General features: G+C 38.6%; 2 protein-coding genes across 3 annotated transcripts; both read right to left on the minus strand.

Annotated features, from left to right (window-relative positions):
* Positions 1 to 161: 161 nt before the first annotated feature.
* Positions 162 to 7133, minus strand: trmo (tRNA methyltransferase O). Its single transcript, XM_050043877.1, has 6 exons — positions 6952 to 7133; positions 6544 to 6692; positions 4199 to 4373; positions 3196 to 3353; positions 2377 to 2970; positions 162 to 578 (listed from the first exon to the last, which is right to left on the minus strand). The coding sequence occupies exons 1-6, from the start codon at positions 7038 to 7040 to the stop codon at positions 343 to 345; spliced, it is 1401 nt and encodes a 466-aa protein (XP_049899834.1). The 5' UTR covers positions 7041 to 7133; the 3' UTR covers positions 162 to 342.
* Positions 7134 to 9485: 2352 nt separating this feature from the next.
* hemgn (hemogen) lies at positions 9486 to 11888 on the minus strand. 2 transcript variants are annotated; one of them, XM_050043891.1, is made up of 4 exons: positions 11721 to 11888; positions 11250 to 11328; positions 10113 to 10783; positions 9486 to 9967 (listed from the first exon to the last, which is right to left on the minus strand). In XM_050043891.1, the coding sequence occupies exons 1-4, from the start codon at positions 11782 to 11784 to the stop codon at positions 9861 to 9863; spliced, it is 921 nt and encodes a 306-aa protein (XP_049899848.1). In that variant the 5' UTR covers positions 11785 to 11888; the 3' UTR covers positions 9486 to 9860. The 2 variants fall into 2 exon arrangements, with proteins under 2 accessions (XP_049899848.1, XP_049899847.1); XM_050043890.1 differs by having other exon boundaries at positions 11238 to 11328; positions 11721 to 11887.
* Positions 11889 to 15472: the final 3584 nt, after the last annotated feature.

Here is a 15472-nt window from a genome sequence, read left to right on the forward strand (position 1 = left end):
AGTGTAGTACCTTTGTACAGTCACTACTATTCTAGATCATTTTTACCGGACCAGCCATAGAAATGAACTACATCTTTTATTATCTACCATTTCTGCCCCATTATCACTTCCTGTCAGTAACAGAGCAGATAAGGACAAAAAACAAAAAAGCATTTGTTTCAAAAATCTTTTATTAATTCTACAGATAAAAAATGTTATGTTCCACATCTTTTATATGTCTGATTTAAAGAAAGCTTACATGATCAATCACACCACTGAAATACACATTTGTATGTAGAGAAATTACCTGCAAATAGTGAGAAACATTTGACAGGCTTCGTTTTTGAGTCTTTCCAGAGTTTCTCACATTGAGGCAACGTGCTGCTCCACAGGTCGGACCTGCAATACCTCAGCAAAGCCTTGTCCAAACCAGCAGGTGATGTCAGCCGTGTCCAGGGTGAAGAAAAACAGTCTGTCTCTGCAGCGTGTCCGCCTGTAGACTGACCGTGGGTCTGCTGACAGCACCCCTCTGATGGCCGCAGCAGCCTCCTCCGGACTGCGCAGGAACTTGAATCTGGGTCTGTCACTTTCAGAGGCTCCTGTGTGACATGGAAGTTGATGGGGGTTTTTTTCAGTGGAAGCACTCTGTTATACTGTGAATTATTTATACACCCATCATTGTCATCAGTGTCAAATATAACTTCATCCTGACAGAAGTACATTAGACAGATAATCTGTTAAAAAAAAAATATATTCCTCCAATTCGTGGTGCCTCTAATGGCCTTACTGTATACGAATGAAAACAACCAATCAGACCTGAGGAGTCCTGCCTATTTGTTGCCTCAAATGTTTTCAACTTATAGAGTGCTCTAGGGATGACGTTTTTCTATAGGTGGAAGTTAGCGTGCCCTGGGTCCCTCTGGGTTTTTTTCCCTTGGATTTCCATTGGAAGCTCTATAGAAAATACATTTATGATACTTACATGTTTTGTTCAGCAAGATAATCTTCACAAAGAACACCACTTTTGTGATTTTTGAAGTCTAAATGAAATCACCATAAGTAAAATCTACCATTGGGCTATAAACAAACTACACCACAGTCACATGACCTTGGCGTTGCCACCACAACAGCATGTTGAAGTTCTGTAGTCTCATGTAGCCACTTGTTAGCAACCGCCATTTTGAGACATACAAAAGCTTCAAAATTCGCAAGTGGGGTATTTACTGATGTATTTTATGTTGTAGAACAAAATATTCAAAATATTATTTCAGGCATTGGACCAAAAACCCATTCTTAAACCAACTGACTTCAAGACAAGGGAACTAGGAGTGTGAAATTTTCCGAGTTTTAGGACCCATTCCTGGGGCACTCTGTTTTAGTACTGTTTAAATAAGAATGTTTTGTTCTGGCCTCTCGGTGATGCTTGGTGTGTTGCATTACTATTTCCAACAAGGCAGCAGGGTCACAAGCTTTCTCATTTTACAGCAAAACAGTACAATAACACGTGTCTGAAAACATCTGAGGTGAGAAAGTTTGACAGTTTGACTGCAGCTCATGAGCAGTGATTGACATGACTGATAGCTGCGTTAGAGACTCCGATTGGTTGTTTTCAGTGCTACAGTAAATTCTAGCAAATGCCTTTAGAGGCAATAGGAGGAAGAGGAGGTACATGATTTTTTTCACTATCTGTCTCATGTATAACTGTGTGGATGGAGTGACACTTCCAGCACATATGAAAAAGAGTTATTTCATAGAAGTTACCAACAGTAGCTGTAATCTAAATTAAATAAGTATGATATAAAATCTTTACTTTAATATTTAATTGATTTGCCTTTGATATTTTGTTTATGTCCAGTGTTACTTCCTGTGGTTATTCTGTGTTGACTTGCCGCAGACATTTTTAATTCATGTTTAGCATATTTATAATACATTTCTCTTGTATAACACGACTAAGATGATAGAAGTGTAAAATAGGTCAAATAATTTCAAGGGACATATATGAGGAGGTCCCTGTTACATACTTTATCTTGTCAGGGGTCCTTGGCTGAAAAAGGATAAGGAACCTCTGCCATACATAACCACCCACTGCACACCTGTTTTGTAACATACTTGTGTGGACATACTGGTTCTGCTTTGTCATGTTTTTGTTTAGCTCTGCTGTCGCTGATTTTAGCTGTATGTCGACTGTAAATTATCCTGCGTGAGCACACTGAGAGCAACTTAAAACCGGAGTCACAGGTCCCTCTCTGTGTACACACACTTTTCCAATAAAGCGGATTTTGTTACTGGATGCCTGGTTTCATAATCAGGTCTTTCATAACAGCACCCTCTTGTGGACACAAACAGAACATCACCCTTTTCTCTGTTAAAAAGGGTAGTGTTGAAAGTTTGGCTTACCTGACGTGGGAACAAAGTCTGCTAACTGCCTTTCAGCATTTGGGGTGAAGCGCACCTCCAGACTGCCAACAGGAGGCTCTCTGAGCCACCCAGCGATGGTGCTGTAGGCCTCCTCTCCATAGCAAGGGTGGTCCACTGTCGACTCTGGTGGTTTGGATTTGGGGAAATCTGACACTTGAACCTCGCTGGCACAACTCAGCTGGCAAAGGTCACCTTGGTTCACATAGGCCTTGACCTCCTCCAGCACATTGTGGAGGTCTTTGTGGAGGGAGAACCGAGCAGTGACTGACTGAGATGAATCTGTGACTGGAGTATCGGCTTCGGATTTGTCTCTTGAGAGAAGTCTCCTCAAGTCATCATCATCAGTTCTTCCACTTTTTAGGTCTGACTGCTCCTCTGACTCCTTGTGGAGGTTAAATGTGTCTGTTGACTCCTTTGGTGACCCAGCAGTCGCCTGTGGTCGCTCTGTGTTTGAATCATAAGGCTCAGAGCCCATCCTGGTGTGGGGGGAGTCGTACTCTGGGATGTAGGGTTTGATGTCCAGGACCGGGGTGCCATCAATCATGTCAATGTCTGATAGGTGTATTGTGTCACCTAGAAAATATAAGCAGGAATGCATTTGTTTCTGTGGCTGAGGTTAAATTTGACAACTGAATATTAGACTTCTACTATATTTAATTTAACTGGAAACAAGAAAAAACAATTTGGTATTCAGAGTTTAAAAATGCTAACATGTTTACATTCTGCCAAATTTGTAAAAAGCTCCTCACAAAGACAAATACACACAGTAGCCATTGAAGAGTAGACACATTTACTCACCTACAATTTTATCAAGTTTAGCTAAAGTCAGGCCCAAGGCATTTGGTCGGTGTGGACTGCGTGTCGAGTACACTCCGACTCTCTGACCGTTGAGTCTAGGAGGCTTCACTTTGGCTTTATAACTCAGGTGCCCATTTTTGTGAAAGACAAAGATGATCCTGTTGGAAACCACATGTGGAAAACACATATGGCATGAAATAAACAATAGATACATAAAGTCTGTATGTGTGCGAAGGTGGTTATGTCGAAAGGGTCAAAACACTGTTTGCAAAATGGAAAATTAAATCCTAAATCATCAGTCTACAAGCAATATATAGAAAGACAACAAAAACGTGCTGCTAAAGAAAAAAGTTACAAATATTACCTGAAAGAAGCAAAATAAAGTTGTTTATACAGCCCTTAGTAGCAGTCTGACATGGCTTCATACACTCTTATAAGACAGGTGGAAGGACTACTCATTCAAGGTAAGAAATTATAAGCTAGAAGACAGAACATAGAACTTCATTTGTCCCGAGGCAAATTGCTGGGAAAGTCCGCAATTCACCTCAAATGTCTCAATGAAAACGCACTTTAACAGGTTTTAATTTATACTTTGTTGCATTCAAGTTCTAAAATGAAAATGCTTTGTGTATCAACTGTATATAAGACTCTTGAAGATTAAAATTCAAATTGAGTTTGTAGGCACACCTCAAAGACCCACAACACTTCAATACGGTGATTATCTCTATCTGTCCAGCTATCCATCCAGCTATCCATCTATCTATCCATCTATCCATCTATCCATCTATCTATCTATCCATCTATCCATCTATCCATCCAGCTATCCATCTATCCATCTATCTATCTATCCATCTATCCATCTATCTATCCATCTATCCATCGAACTTCCCCAATGGCCTACAAAAACACTACTCTCACTGCAACTCCAAACTATGGACTGGACTGTGACAGATCCACAGAGATCAAGTTCAAGCATGCAGTTCACCAACTGTATGAGACTCACCAGACGTGGGAGTACTGCTCCAGGCCCACCAGAGCGTGCTCGGGGTTATTGAAGACACTCTGCTGGATGCGCAGTTCGGCTCTGGAGGGACCACAAATGGTGGGCTGTCTGGGTGTGCCGTTCTTCACAGAGAAGCAGGAGGTGATGTAGCCAATCGGGACTGTGTGGATGTTTCCTGGAGTGTTAAACAGACAACAACATAGTTACGCTTTATAACATTTACAACGCTTTTTTTTCTGCTGCTTGTAATTTATAACACAGTAACCAGTACTCTGCACCTTCATTCATGAGTTCCACTGTCATTTATACTTTGCTCCTCGCATCTTTTTTTCTACTTTTATTTTACTGAACTACCGTAAAACTTCAATTAATAGCCCGAGCTATTATTTGCTTAAATCACTTCTATTTGGGACAGGCCTTTAATTCCTTTCACATAAAACTGTGGCTAAGCAAAGATCTGAACTGTTTATTTAAACCACTATGAATATTACTTGTTTAAAATTTTGGCTTCAGATAATAAATCAATTATGAATCATTAATTTGATCTAGCTCTGACAGACAGCACATCAGAGAGTGAGACTTAGGGTACTCGAGGATTAAGGTACCTGGTGCACCGACAAACCACCACTTTATCCTGTTAAAACAATACTCACAACTTAATTAATTTTTATGAAAAATCCTTTTGATTCTTTTGATCTGAGGACCCTTATGGACTAAAGAAATATGAATAACTTACAGGGTAATCGAGGAATGGACACATGATTTGAGATAGCCGACAATACAGTTTTATACACCTGAAGAACTTCTAAAAAAATAAATAAATAAATAAATTAAGTGGCAACTAGACGAGGCGTCTAATTGAGACAGGCGTTTATTTGTCAAAATGTGTAGCTGCACCAGGCTAGTAGAAGGGACTTCACTTTTTTCTTTTTTTTAACTCCACATTATTCAGCATTTTATACAAGCAATACAGTTTTTACATGGCTCACACAGTACACAGTACTTTGATCACTGTACAAAGTAACGTCTATCCAGTTTTAAGATACGTACAGTGAAGTGTTCAAGTGCAGTAAGATGTACCTGACATTCACACTTGCGAGGAAAAAGAAAGTAAATGAGATACCTATAATAATGATTAATAAATAAATGTGTTTATGTGTACATACAAACAAACCTGTTTGACTACATGTGCACTCGTGAGTACAAAGAGAAGAAAAAAAAGGAAAAACAAGGGAAAAGCAAGAGAAGGGAAAAAATGTAAATAAATAAATAGAGTAAACTTAAAAGTATAAAAGTGGGATGGGAATAGAAGAAGGATACAAACTCATTACAGGACTCCACCTCTCTACAAAGGACTAGGCTTTTAATTGAAGTTTTACAGTATGTACTGTATATATAAATGATACATATACAGTATACAAGTTTATCTAAGAACTGAAATGATTTATCGATTGACACAAAAATAATCAAACTTGCTAATTCATTATACTGTAAATTTATGTGGATTCTGAACTGCTGGGTTACAAGTTGAAGATGTCACCTTGTACAACTGTGATTGGCACTTTTTTGTTGACTATTTTAGTGACTTTTTTGTAACTAAATTACTAATCAGTCAATTAAAAAAATCAATCATTAAAAGATAAAGACAAAGCCCATCATTTAAGCTCCTCCTCCTTATACACAAAGCCCCACATGGGCTGGGACCGAGCTACATCACTAACTCCCTTGTTAACTATTTGCCTCCAAGAACACTGCGATCCTCTGCTGCTGGTTTATTGTAGGTTCCCAGCAACAGTTGGAAGAAGCCTTTGTTAATTATGCCCCAAAGCTATGGAACAAACTACCTATAGATGCCAGGGACGCTAACACTAAATATTTTTTAAAGAATGGAAAAACATATCTGTTCACTTTAACCTTTAACTAGCTCTGACTTCCTGATACAGGTCTGACACTCTTTATTTCTACGTTTCACGCTGCTGCAACTCTTTAAAAATCTTACTTGATATTATGATTTATAGTTTTACAACTCCATGTCTTACACTGTTTTGTGTCCATTATGTCTATTTTCATGTGAAGCACTCAGTGCTTATACTGCCCTTATTGTAAATCACTTTATGCTGCATTTCTTGTATGAAAGGTGCATATAAATAAAGTTTATTATCATTATTATCATTTATTTTACTTTGTATACTGAGCATCTTTGACACATAAATTTCCTTTAGGATAGATTAAGTTCTTTCTTATGTGATGTGATGAAGAAAAACTGTAGATTTGTTCTCCTGCAGAAGTCCTGTCTTTTACATCACTGCTGTGGGTGACTGCACAGTTGAACTAATGGTAATTACCTTGCTCTAGTGCAGCCTGTGGTGACACTGCTGGTGGTGGTGGTGGAGGCTGGTCTTTAACAGGTTCACAGGGTCTAATCTTTGACACAGCCGACTGAATGGATATCATGTGTTTGCGCTGAGCTCTAACTGCACTGTCCAACATCTGCCTGTTAAAGAAGAGTACATACCATGTCAGCAGTGGTACAGATAATATGTGTATTATGTTATGAATGTCATGTCTGCAAAGAAACAGGGCAAATCTTATAGAACTAAACGTCCATAACAGAAAACATATTGATAAGATGTCACTTAACCTTACTATACACCATGTCTAAAGAGAAACATTTATAGTTACAGCTGTCACAAAGGTCAGTGGTGCACTCATGTCTCCAGCTGTTGACTCAATGTGCGGTGTTGTGAACATACCTCAGGTTCTTTATTTCTTTTCTCATCACAGAAACCTGCTGCTTCAGGTTGTTAATGTGCTCACCGCAGCAGTCACACACAGGGCTCATCTTACTGTTATATAGGAGAACACACAGTCTTCAATATGTTAGCCTTTAACTAGCTGCTGCTGCTAAACAGCAACAAACCCACACGCTGACGAAACACGTGGGTGTTTCTCCATGCGGAAGCACATGTTGACTTCCTGTTGGCCAACCAGCAGTGTTTCAGGTGATCACATAATAACTGACAGCTCATCTGAGCAGCTCAACAACAACATGTTATACTCTGTAATGTGTACTGTAACATACACGTTGGTAGAAAACACTACTTGGGGCCAGTAAGCATGAACTACGCATGAATGTTGCAGGAGTCATTGATAAAGTTGCACTGCAGGTGTTATGTCAGCAGAGGGCAGCAACAACTATGGCTCATTATTTACTATTTTTTTTAACAAGCTTTATTGAAGAATGCAGAACAAGAAGCCCACACAAAAGCATCCAACATTACACTGTACAGTCAGTGTTGGAATGTATTTACTCAAGTATTGCTTTTGGGTACATTTAGTTTAGTCTGTTTTAATTTAGTTTAGTTATTTTAAGAAGGGACAGTGCAAATTAATAAATACACATGGTAATCTTGGCCTTCACCTGCAAAATGTCGCTCAAATAAACACATACTGACCAGAAAAAGACTCAAAATGACCACAAAGAGACACAAAAAGATGCAAAGGAACTGCAAAAGGACAGAAATGTACAAATAAAAGGTCCAAAACAACTACAAAGAAATACAAAATGACTACAACGAGACACAAAATGACCAAAACAGACACAAACTGAAGTTAAAGAGACCTCAAAGAGTCACATAATGATAACAAAGAAATACTAAACAACCACACTTCAAAGAGACAAAACATGACAACAAACAGACACAAAACAACCAAAAAGCACACAAAATGACTTAAAAGAGACACAAAATGACCTCATAAGAGATACAATGACCAAAAAATAAATAAAATGACTTCAAGACACACAAAAAGACCTCACAGAGACTAAAAAGGACCACAAAGACACACAAACCCACTAAGAAAATGACAAATGACTTCAAAGAGACACAAAACAACCAAAAAAAAGACACAAAATGACTTTAAAAAGACACAACATGACTACAAAGTGATATAACAATGCCAGAATTAGCCCAGAGGCTATTTCTCATCTGTTGTCCCTTGGCCAAGATGTTACACAAGGCTATCTAAAATACAACAAAGCACAAAAAAATAAATAAACAAACAAACAAATCAGGGCATACAGTTTAAAAGACTTCTTTGAACACATGAAGAAGAAATGATTTTTTTTAAGTCACATGAATGTAATGATCGTAAAATGTGTGATTTGGTGCCAAAACTTGAGGCAAAGTTGCAATCTAAAAGGACATCCAGTTATTAAGAACACTAGAGGCATTTACTTGTATCTCAGAAGGAAATATTTTCCTGCATTAAACTGAGAGATTGACACTCTACAAATTCAGATTTTACACAACATATAACATTGTCTCACTTAATACAATGCATTATCATGGATGAAACAGAATATAAAGTAGTTACAGTTCCACTTCCACCACTTCTAGTTGTAATGGAGTATTTTGACATCATGGTGTTGTCAGTGTTGGTAAGGTTTTGAAATGTAAGGCTACAGTTTAGGCCTAGTTACCCTAGGTAAAAATATAATAAGTAATGTAACTATTTTAATTACTGTCTAAAAGCACTGTATCTCATTACATTTAATTACTTTACTAACAAATGTTTTAAACTGGGCAATAAAGCTGAAAATGTCCAGAAATAGACTTTGCCAAAAGAAGGCATTTCTGCATGATGACAAGACGCAAAGCAACAGAATTAAAGTTTTATTCTACAAATAAACTTTTAGCTAAGTTAAAGTGGATGTAACCCCTTTATGATCACCAGTATTTTGATTAATAACTGTAATTTAATAACGTGTTTTCTCTGCAACTGATTACAGTTAGATTTAATTTGTAATTTAACTGCATATAACTGTTTACATGTAACTAGTTACTCCTCAGCACTGTATCAAAATGCTCTTCCACCTCAGTATATCATCAACAAAATAAAAGTTTTACAGGCAGATTAAGTAAAGCCAGTTATTCCAAAGGCCTATAAGAGCAGAAAACAAGATTTATTTTTTAGAGTATTTGTATTTCATCTGATAAAATTTGACCATAGTTAAATTTCTCCATCTAAGTGGAAAAAAAGACAAATTCTGGGTGATACAAAAGCAGAAAGATCCTCAAAAAACTAAGCAATAATAAAATACAATACATTTATGACTGTCTCATAGGAGCCTGTACAAACACACCATTATAATCTATGATCTTCACACATTTTGTAAGATAGTAAATAGAGGGATTAATAAAAATCTATTAATAAATTTAAAGGAAATCTCTTTTATTGTATTACTAATCACACATTTATCACATAATAATAATGACCACAGTTAGATGATTGTAAGCATTTTTATTTTATTCGGTGAAAAACAACTTTTACAAAAGTCTATCAAATAAATCCACAATTACAAACACAATCATTACCAGTGATTTATACCATTTACTTTTAAATACAAGCAGGCAAAATTTGCAGTTTACTAAATGCAAAATACAAAATAGAATTCATGAGCTTCGCAGTGAAGCACACCACCAGAATAAATAAGCATACAGGTTGGGTTTGAATTCATACATTTGTCAAATAAGCAATGCATATATGCTCAACGTGTTTGTTCTCTGCAACCAACAGGCTGCACACTAACCAAAATTATACTCAGGTACAAAGAGGATGTAGTCTGAGTCGAGGCAGTATCTGAAAAGTGTGTTTTGGAGAATTAGAATCCTTGGAAATATCTTTGTGGAGGAGGTGTTGAGGTCAAGGTTAGAGTTGAGAACGTTTCGTTTTGTTCGGATACGTTGATCAACGGTGTCTCAGTCAACTCTAAAAAAAAAATAAATAAATAAAAAAAAAGACAGGATACAGTTAAAATTAAGACAAATTAAACTCTTCAGTCAGGCAAATGTTCTTATATTTCCACACCATTCATCCTCCTGAGTCCTGCCAATTATAATTTCCTCTGTATTACCTTCATCAGCCTTTTTGTCTTGAGATGGAGCAATGTCTTCTTCCTCATCTGGACCCAAGTCCTCAATCAGGACTGGGGCAAGGAGCTCCCTGCCTTGAGACTCTGAGTAGAAGGTCTCCACCTGGGGAGGAGCTGTGGGAGGAGCAGGATCTGCAGCTGGAACAGGGGCTTGGGTCACAGCTGGAGCTGGGACAGTGTCTGGAGCTGGAGCTGGGACAGTGTCTGGAGCTGGAGCTGGAGCTGGAGCTGGAGCTGAAGCTTGGACAGGTGATTCTTGGACAGGGATTGGCGCCATATCCAGAGCTGCAGCTAGAGATGGAGCCAGAGCTGATGGTGAAAAAGAGGCTGGTGTCGGGTCAACGAAAGCTGGAGACGTCAGAGTGGGAGCAAAGACGGCGCTTTGGATGGATCCAAACACCAGTGGAGGAGCCGGGGCGGCAAGGACAGTTGGAGGTTGTGGTTCCACAGCAAGTGAGAGCGTCAGAGAGCCTGGTGTTTGATCTGGGATGAGCTCAGCAGGCTCAGGCACCACCACTACTGCAGGAGCATCTGGAGGGTTTTCTGCCTCCTCCAGAATGACAGATATCTCCGGTGGGGGCTCGCTCTTCCTGGGCCTTCCCCTCCTCTTCGTGCCACCATCAGCCCTGGGTCTTTTCCTCTGTCTCTCCACCCTGAGAGAGTGCAGCAATTGTAATCAACCCAAACAAAAGTGGACATTGATACAGCTCTTTGTGATTCTTTGGCAAAAGCTAATAGTACAAAGTCCTTGACCTGGATCTGGGGCGTCAATAGAAACACCAGAGCAACCTTTGGTTTCCTCTTGCTCCATATTCAATATAAAGCAGAGGAGTGATAAGCAGCTGGAGTGCTGATAATGCTTCAACCGCGCATTGTACAGTGCAGTGTTATATACTGCAAGTTTTGTTAATGCAGCCTCACTAAACATTCCTGAATCAATCAATCATGCTTTTTATTTTTACTCTGCATTGCTTCAAAACAACTATTCACTGTATCATTGCATTAGTACATACTGTCCGCACTGCTAAACCTATGACAGTTAGTCAACATGAACATAGCTGTAAATGTAGGTCACTGCACACTGACTGTGCTTTTCTATAAATTTACCCCAAAACCCACTGGTTAGTCTCCTTCTCTTCTGCTTCAGCCTTTCTCTTCCTGAGAAGGTCCCTGTCTCGCAACCTGCGACGGATCCCACCTATAAAACAGAGAAAACATTATATCAAGGGCCGTATGAAATCATAGAGACACAGAGAAGTATATTTTTATGCATGACCAGTAAATGTGAGTGACGAATGGCACATAAAGATGTGTTTATGGACATTTTTTCTTTCAGCTACACACTGGCAAGTCTTTGACTGGAACATTTCCACACTATACTTTAAATAAAGGCTAAAAATGTCTCTCATATGTAGTAACAGCAGCTTATCTGTAGATTAAAGTATTTCTGTCTGAGCTGACCAAAAGCCTCCACACAGCATGCGAATGAATAACCGGTTCATTCAACTTTCTAGTGCAGGAATACTGCAGTAACAACTTTTAAAAAAAAAAAAAAAGAAAAAAAAAAGTGAAGAATATTGTAAAAGTTACCTTGGTCCTCATTGGGATTTTTATATTCCGACTCTTGTGTCTCTTGTTGCAACGTCTCCTCCATTCTGAGTCCTGCTATGAATGAATTCAACTCATTGAAGGCGCGCAAGCACAGAACAGAAGACAGAATAACTTCTGACTGTTTTCTATTCCCACCCCTTCGTGAATTATCTGGTTAACCATTACCGTAGTGCTGGAAGAGTTCTTGCAGCTTTGGTCTTATCATATTTGTGAAGCTGGAGGAGTTGGCACAGTACTGACAGACAGAAAAAAATGACCGGAGCAAGTTATGTGAGGGCAGATAGGGACAGAATATTTACGCTATGTGGTGACAGGGGAAATGCATGTAGAAGATGGATTATTAGACTGAAATGTTGTCCTTAATAAAACCAATGTACAGACTGGAAATTAAAAGAGACTCCTCTGTTTTGCAGACAGGTTTATGGGCAAGCCTGCAGCTGATAATAAAACTATAATGCTGCTGTTGCTTATCAATGGCACAAGTACTGATTTTTTTAAACTGTTATTCAATGTTTAACTTGCTAAATATTGTTGACACACACCCTGGATTGATGACTGAATGCGCCTACTGAGCACAGGCCAAGGGGCCCAAAGTGTCAGAGGGCCCCTTGGCCTTCACCTGCAAAATGTCACTCAAATAAACACGTACTGACCAGGAAAACACTCAAAATGACCACAAAGAGACACAAAAAAGATCGCAAAAAGATGCAAAGAAACTGCCGAAAGATACAAATTTATGAAAAAAAGGTCCAAAATAACTACAAAGACACACAAAATGACAACAAGGAGACACAAAACGACCAAAAAAGACAGAAAATGAACCTAAAGAGACAAAAAATGACCTCAAAGACTCACAAAATGATGACGAAGAAATACAAAACAACCACAAAAAGACAGAAAATCTTCAAAGAGACAAAAAATGACGACAAATAGACACACAACAACCAAAGGGGACACAAAATGACTTTAAATAGACAAAAACCATGACAAAGAGACACAAAATTACTTTAAAGAGACACAAAACAACCAGTGAAGACACAAAATGACTTTAAAGAGACACAAAATGGCTTTAAATGGACACAAAACAACTACAAAGACTCACAAAATGGCCACAAATGACCTCAAAGACACACAAAATGACCACACACAATGTTATCACAGAGATTCTATGTGTCTTGCTCTTATTTAGGAGAGGTGGGGCCTTCTGCTTATTTGTGCTCAGGGGTTCATTGTCTCATAATCCACACGTGGCAGTCACAAACAGGTCAAAAGTTATATGAAACTCTGAATATGATATTAAAAAAATGGCAAATTTCCAAAGCCTTGCATGTTGCTTTTTGTATAAATAACAATAATCCCCACTAAACATACTAAAAAACATTTTATTTGTGATAAATCTGTCTTGTTCTAATAATGCAATGTGTTATAAAGAACTCTGGGTAGGCTGCTGTGTTGAAAAGCTATCAGATAGCCTTTAGAGACCAAGCCAGAAATCCTGTCTTCAGCCGGAGAAGGGGCATACCCATCTTATCTCACAGATGGAGAGCTGCTCAGTTGGGGTGTGTTCTCAATCTTCTCACAGCACATTGAGCCCTGATGTGTGTGTTTGAGCCATTCAGAGAAAAAAGCTGCCCAGCAGAGTAAATAACACTCAACCGCCAATTGCCTCCAGCACTGTAGGGGAAATGTTGAGGGTCTCTTGGTTAAATTCAAGGAGTGTCTTTCAGTTCACACACACTTCAGAAAATTACAGTAAGAGAACTGCATGTTAATCTGAACTACCGTCTGTCTGTCTGTCTGTCTGTAGTACATTCTATATGGATGAACCTATGAGTGCAGACAAGATGCAGTCATGGGCGGACTGTGAGGCAATGGACCCCTGTGCACAGATATGCAAAAGGCCCCACTACTTCTCCTATATAAGAGCAAGACCCATGAACTTTGGGATGGTTGTGCATCTTTTTGTTTGTTTGTGGTGCATCTTTTTGTAGTTTTGTGTCTCTGTTATCATTTTGTATCTCTTTGAGGTATGATTGTGTCTTTTTGGGTTATTTTGTATCTCTTTGTAGTTTTTTTGTATCTTGTTGTGGTTGTTTGTGTCTCTTTGAGGTCGTTTTTGTGTCTTTGAACTAATTTTGTATCTCCTTGAAGTATATTTGTGTTTTGTTGCTTTTGTGTCTCTGTCGTCCCTCTGCATGTCTTTCTAAATGCTTCACATCTCTTTATAGTCCCTTTGCAGGTCTTTCTAGTCATTTTCTGTCTCTTTGTAGTTCCCTCGCATCTTTTTGTAGTCATTTTGTGTCTGTTTGAGATAAATATATATTTTTGGTCGTTTTGTGTCTCTCTGTAGTCATTTTGTGTGTCTTTGTAGTTTCTTTGCATCTCTTTGAGGTTGTTAATGTTTCTTTGGGGTCATTTTGTGTCTTCGAGGTATATTTGTGTCTTTCCTGGATGTTTTGTGTCTCTTTGTGGTTCCTTTGTATCCCTTTGTAGTCATTTTTATGTCTTTGAAGTAATTTTTTGTTTCTTTGGAGTATATTTGTGTCTTTCTTGGTCGTTTTGTGTCTCTTTATAGTTCCTGTGAATCTCTTTGTGGTTGTGTGTGAATCTCTGAGGTCATTTTGTGTCTGTTTGAGGTAAATTTGTGTCTCTCTGTAGTTGTTTTTGTCTCTTATAAGTCATTTAGTCTTTTTGGGGTATATCTGTCTATTTCCTTGGTCATTTGTTGTCCCTTTGCAGGTCATTCTAGTGGTTTTGTGTTTCTTTGTTGTCCCTTTGCATGTCTTTGTGGTCTTTTTGTGTCACTTTGTGGTCATTTTGTGTCTCTATGAGGCTGGTACAGGTTAATTTGAGTGACAGTTTGCAGGTGACTCGGGGGCCCCGGACACTTTAGGTCCCTGGGCCTGTGTCCTGTAAGCCTGTTCAGTAATCCATCCATGGATGCAGTGGAAAATATAATTCACCTGTTTTGTCCAGGATAGATTTTAATGTTGAAAAAACTCATCTTGCAAAGCCCATGCAATACCAAGTATCACAACCTCCTTCTCTGACATACACTGACTAGGATGAACAAACTGTCCCACTAGTAAAATCAAACAAAACCTAACACACTTATAATCACACATGCAAACAACCTTGAACAGTTTCCAGCATCTCCAGTATCAGTGTTGATTTCCAGCTGGCCAAAAGACCACAGTTAACTCCTCAGCTGATAAATGTCCCGCAGACACAAGGATGGACTTCCTCCAAGTATCCACATCTCTCCAAATGACTGATTATTATCAGCACTACTGTTACAGCCACAGCGCAGAAAAGGCTGTCACTCACACACACACACACCCCTACTGTTGCACGATGAATCTCATATTTGAGGAATGTCATAGCAGATATTACAGTGCCACCTTCTGGTGCACATTTTTAAGTACCAAGCGCTGATTAAAAAACTGTTATATTCATGTATTATGTAGCCTACATAAAACTTGCACAAAGCAGAAACTATTAGGATGATGTACCTTTAACAGTGACATGTTGGCATTATAGCTTGGATCCTGTGGTAATGTGTGTTATATCTATGCACTATAAACCTTAAAATAGATCCATAATTTTACTAAATACATAATAGAATTGCTGATTCATAATTTAATGTATAAAAATCAACAATTCCTGCTAAGTACACTTCTACTTGAGGGCTCTGGGGTCTCAGGAAGTAAAGGGGGGTGGGGTTGGAGGGG

Source organism: Epinephelus moara, chromosome 5 (assembly GCF_006386435.1).
Source record: "Epinephelus moara isolate mb chromosome 5, YSFRI_EMoa_1.0, whole genome shotgun sequence".
Lineage (NCBI taxonomy): Eukaryota > Metazoa > Chordata > Actinopteri > Perciformes > Serranidae > Epinephelus > Epinephelus moara.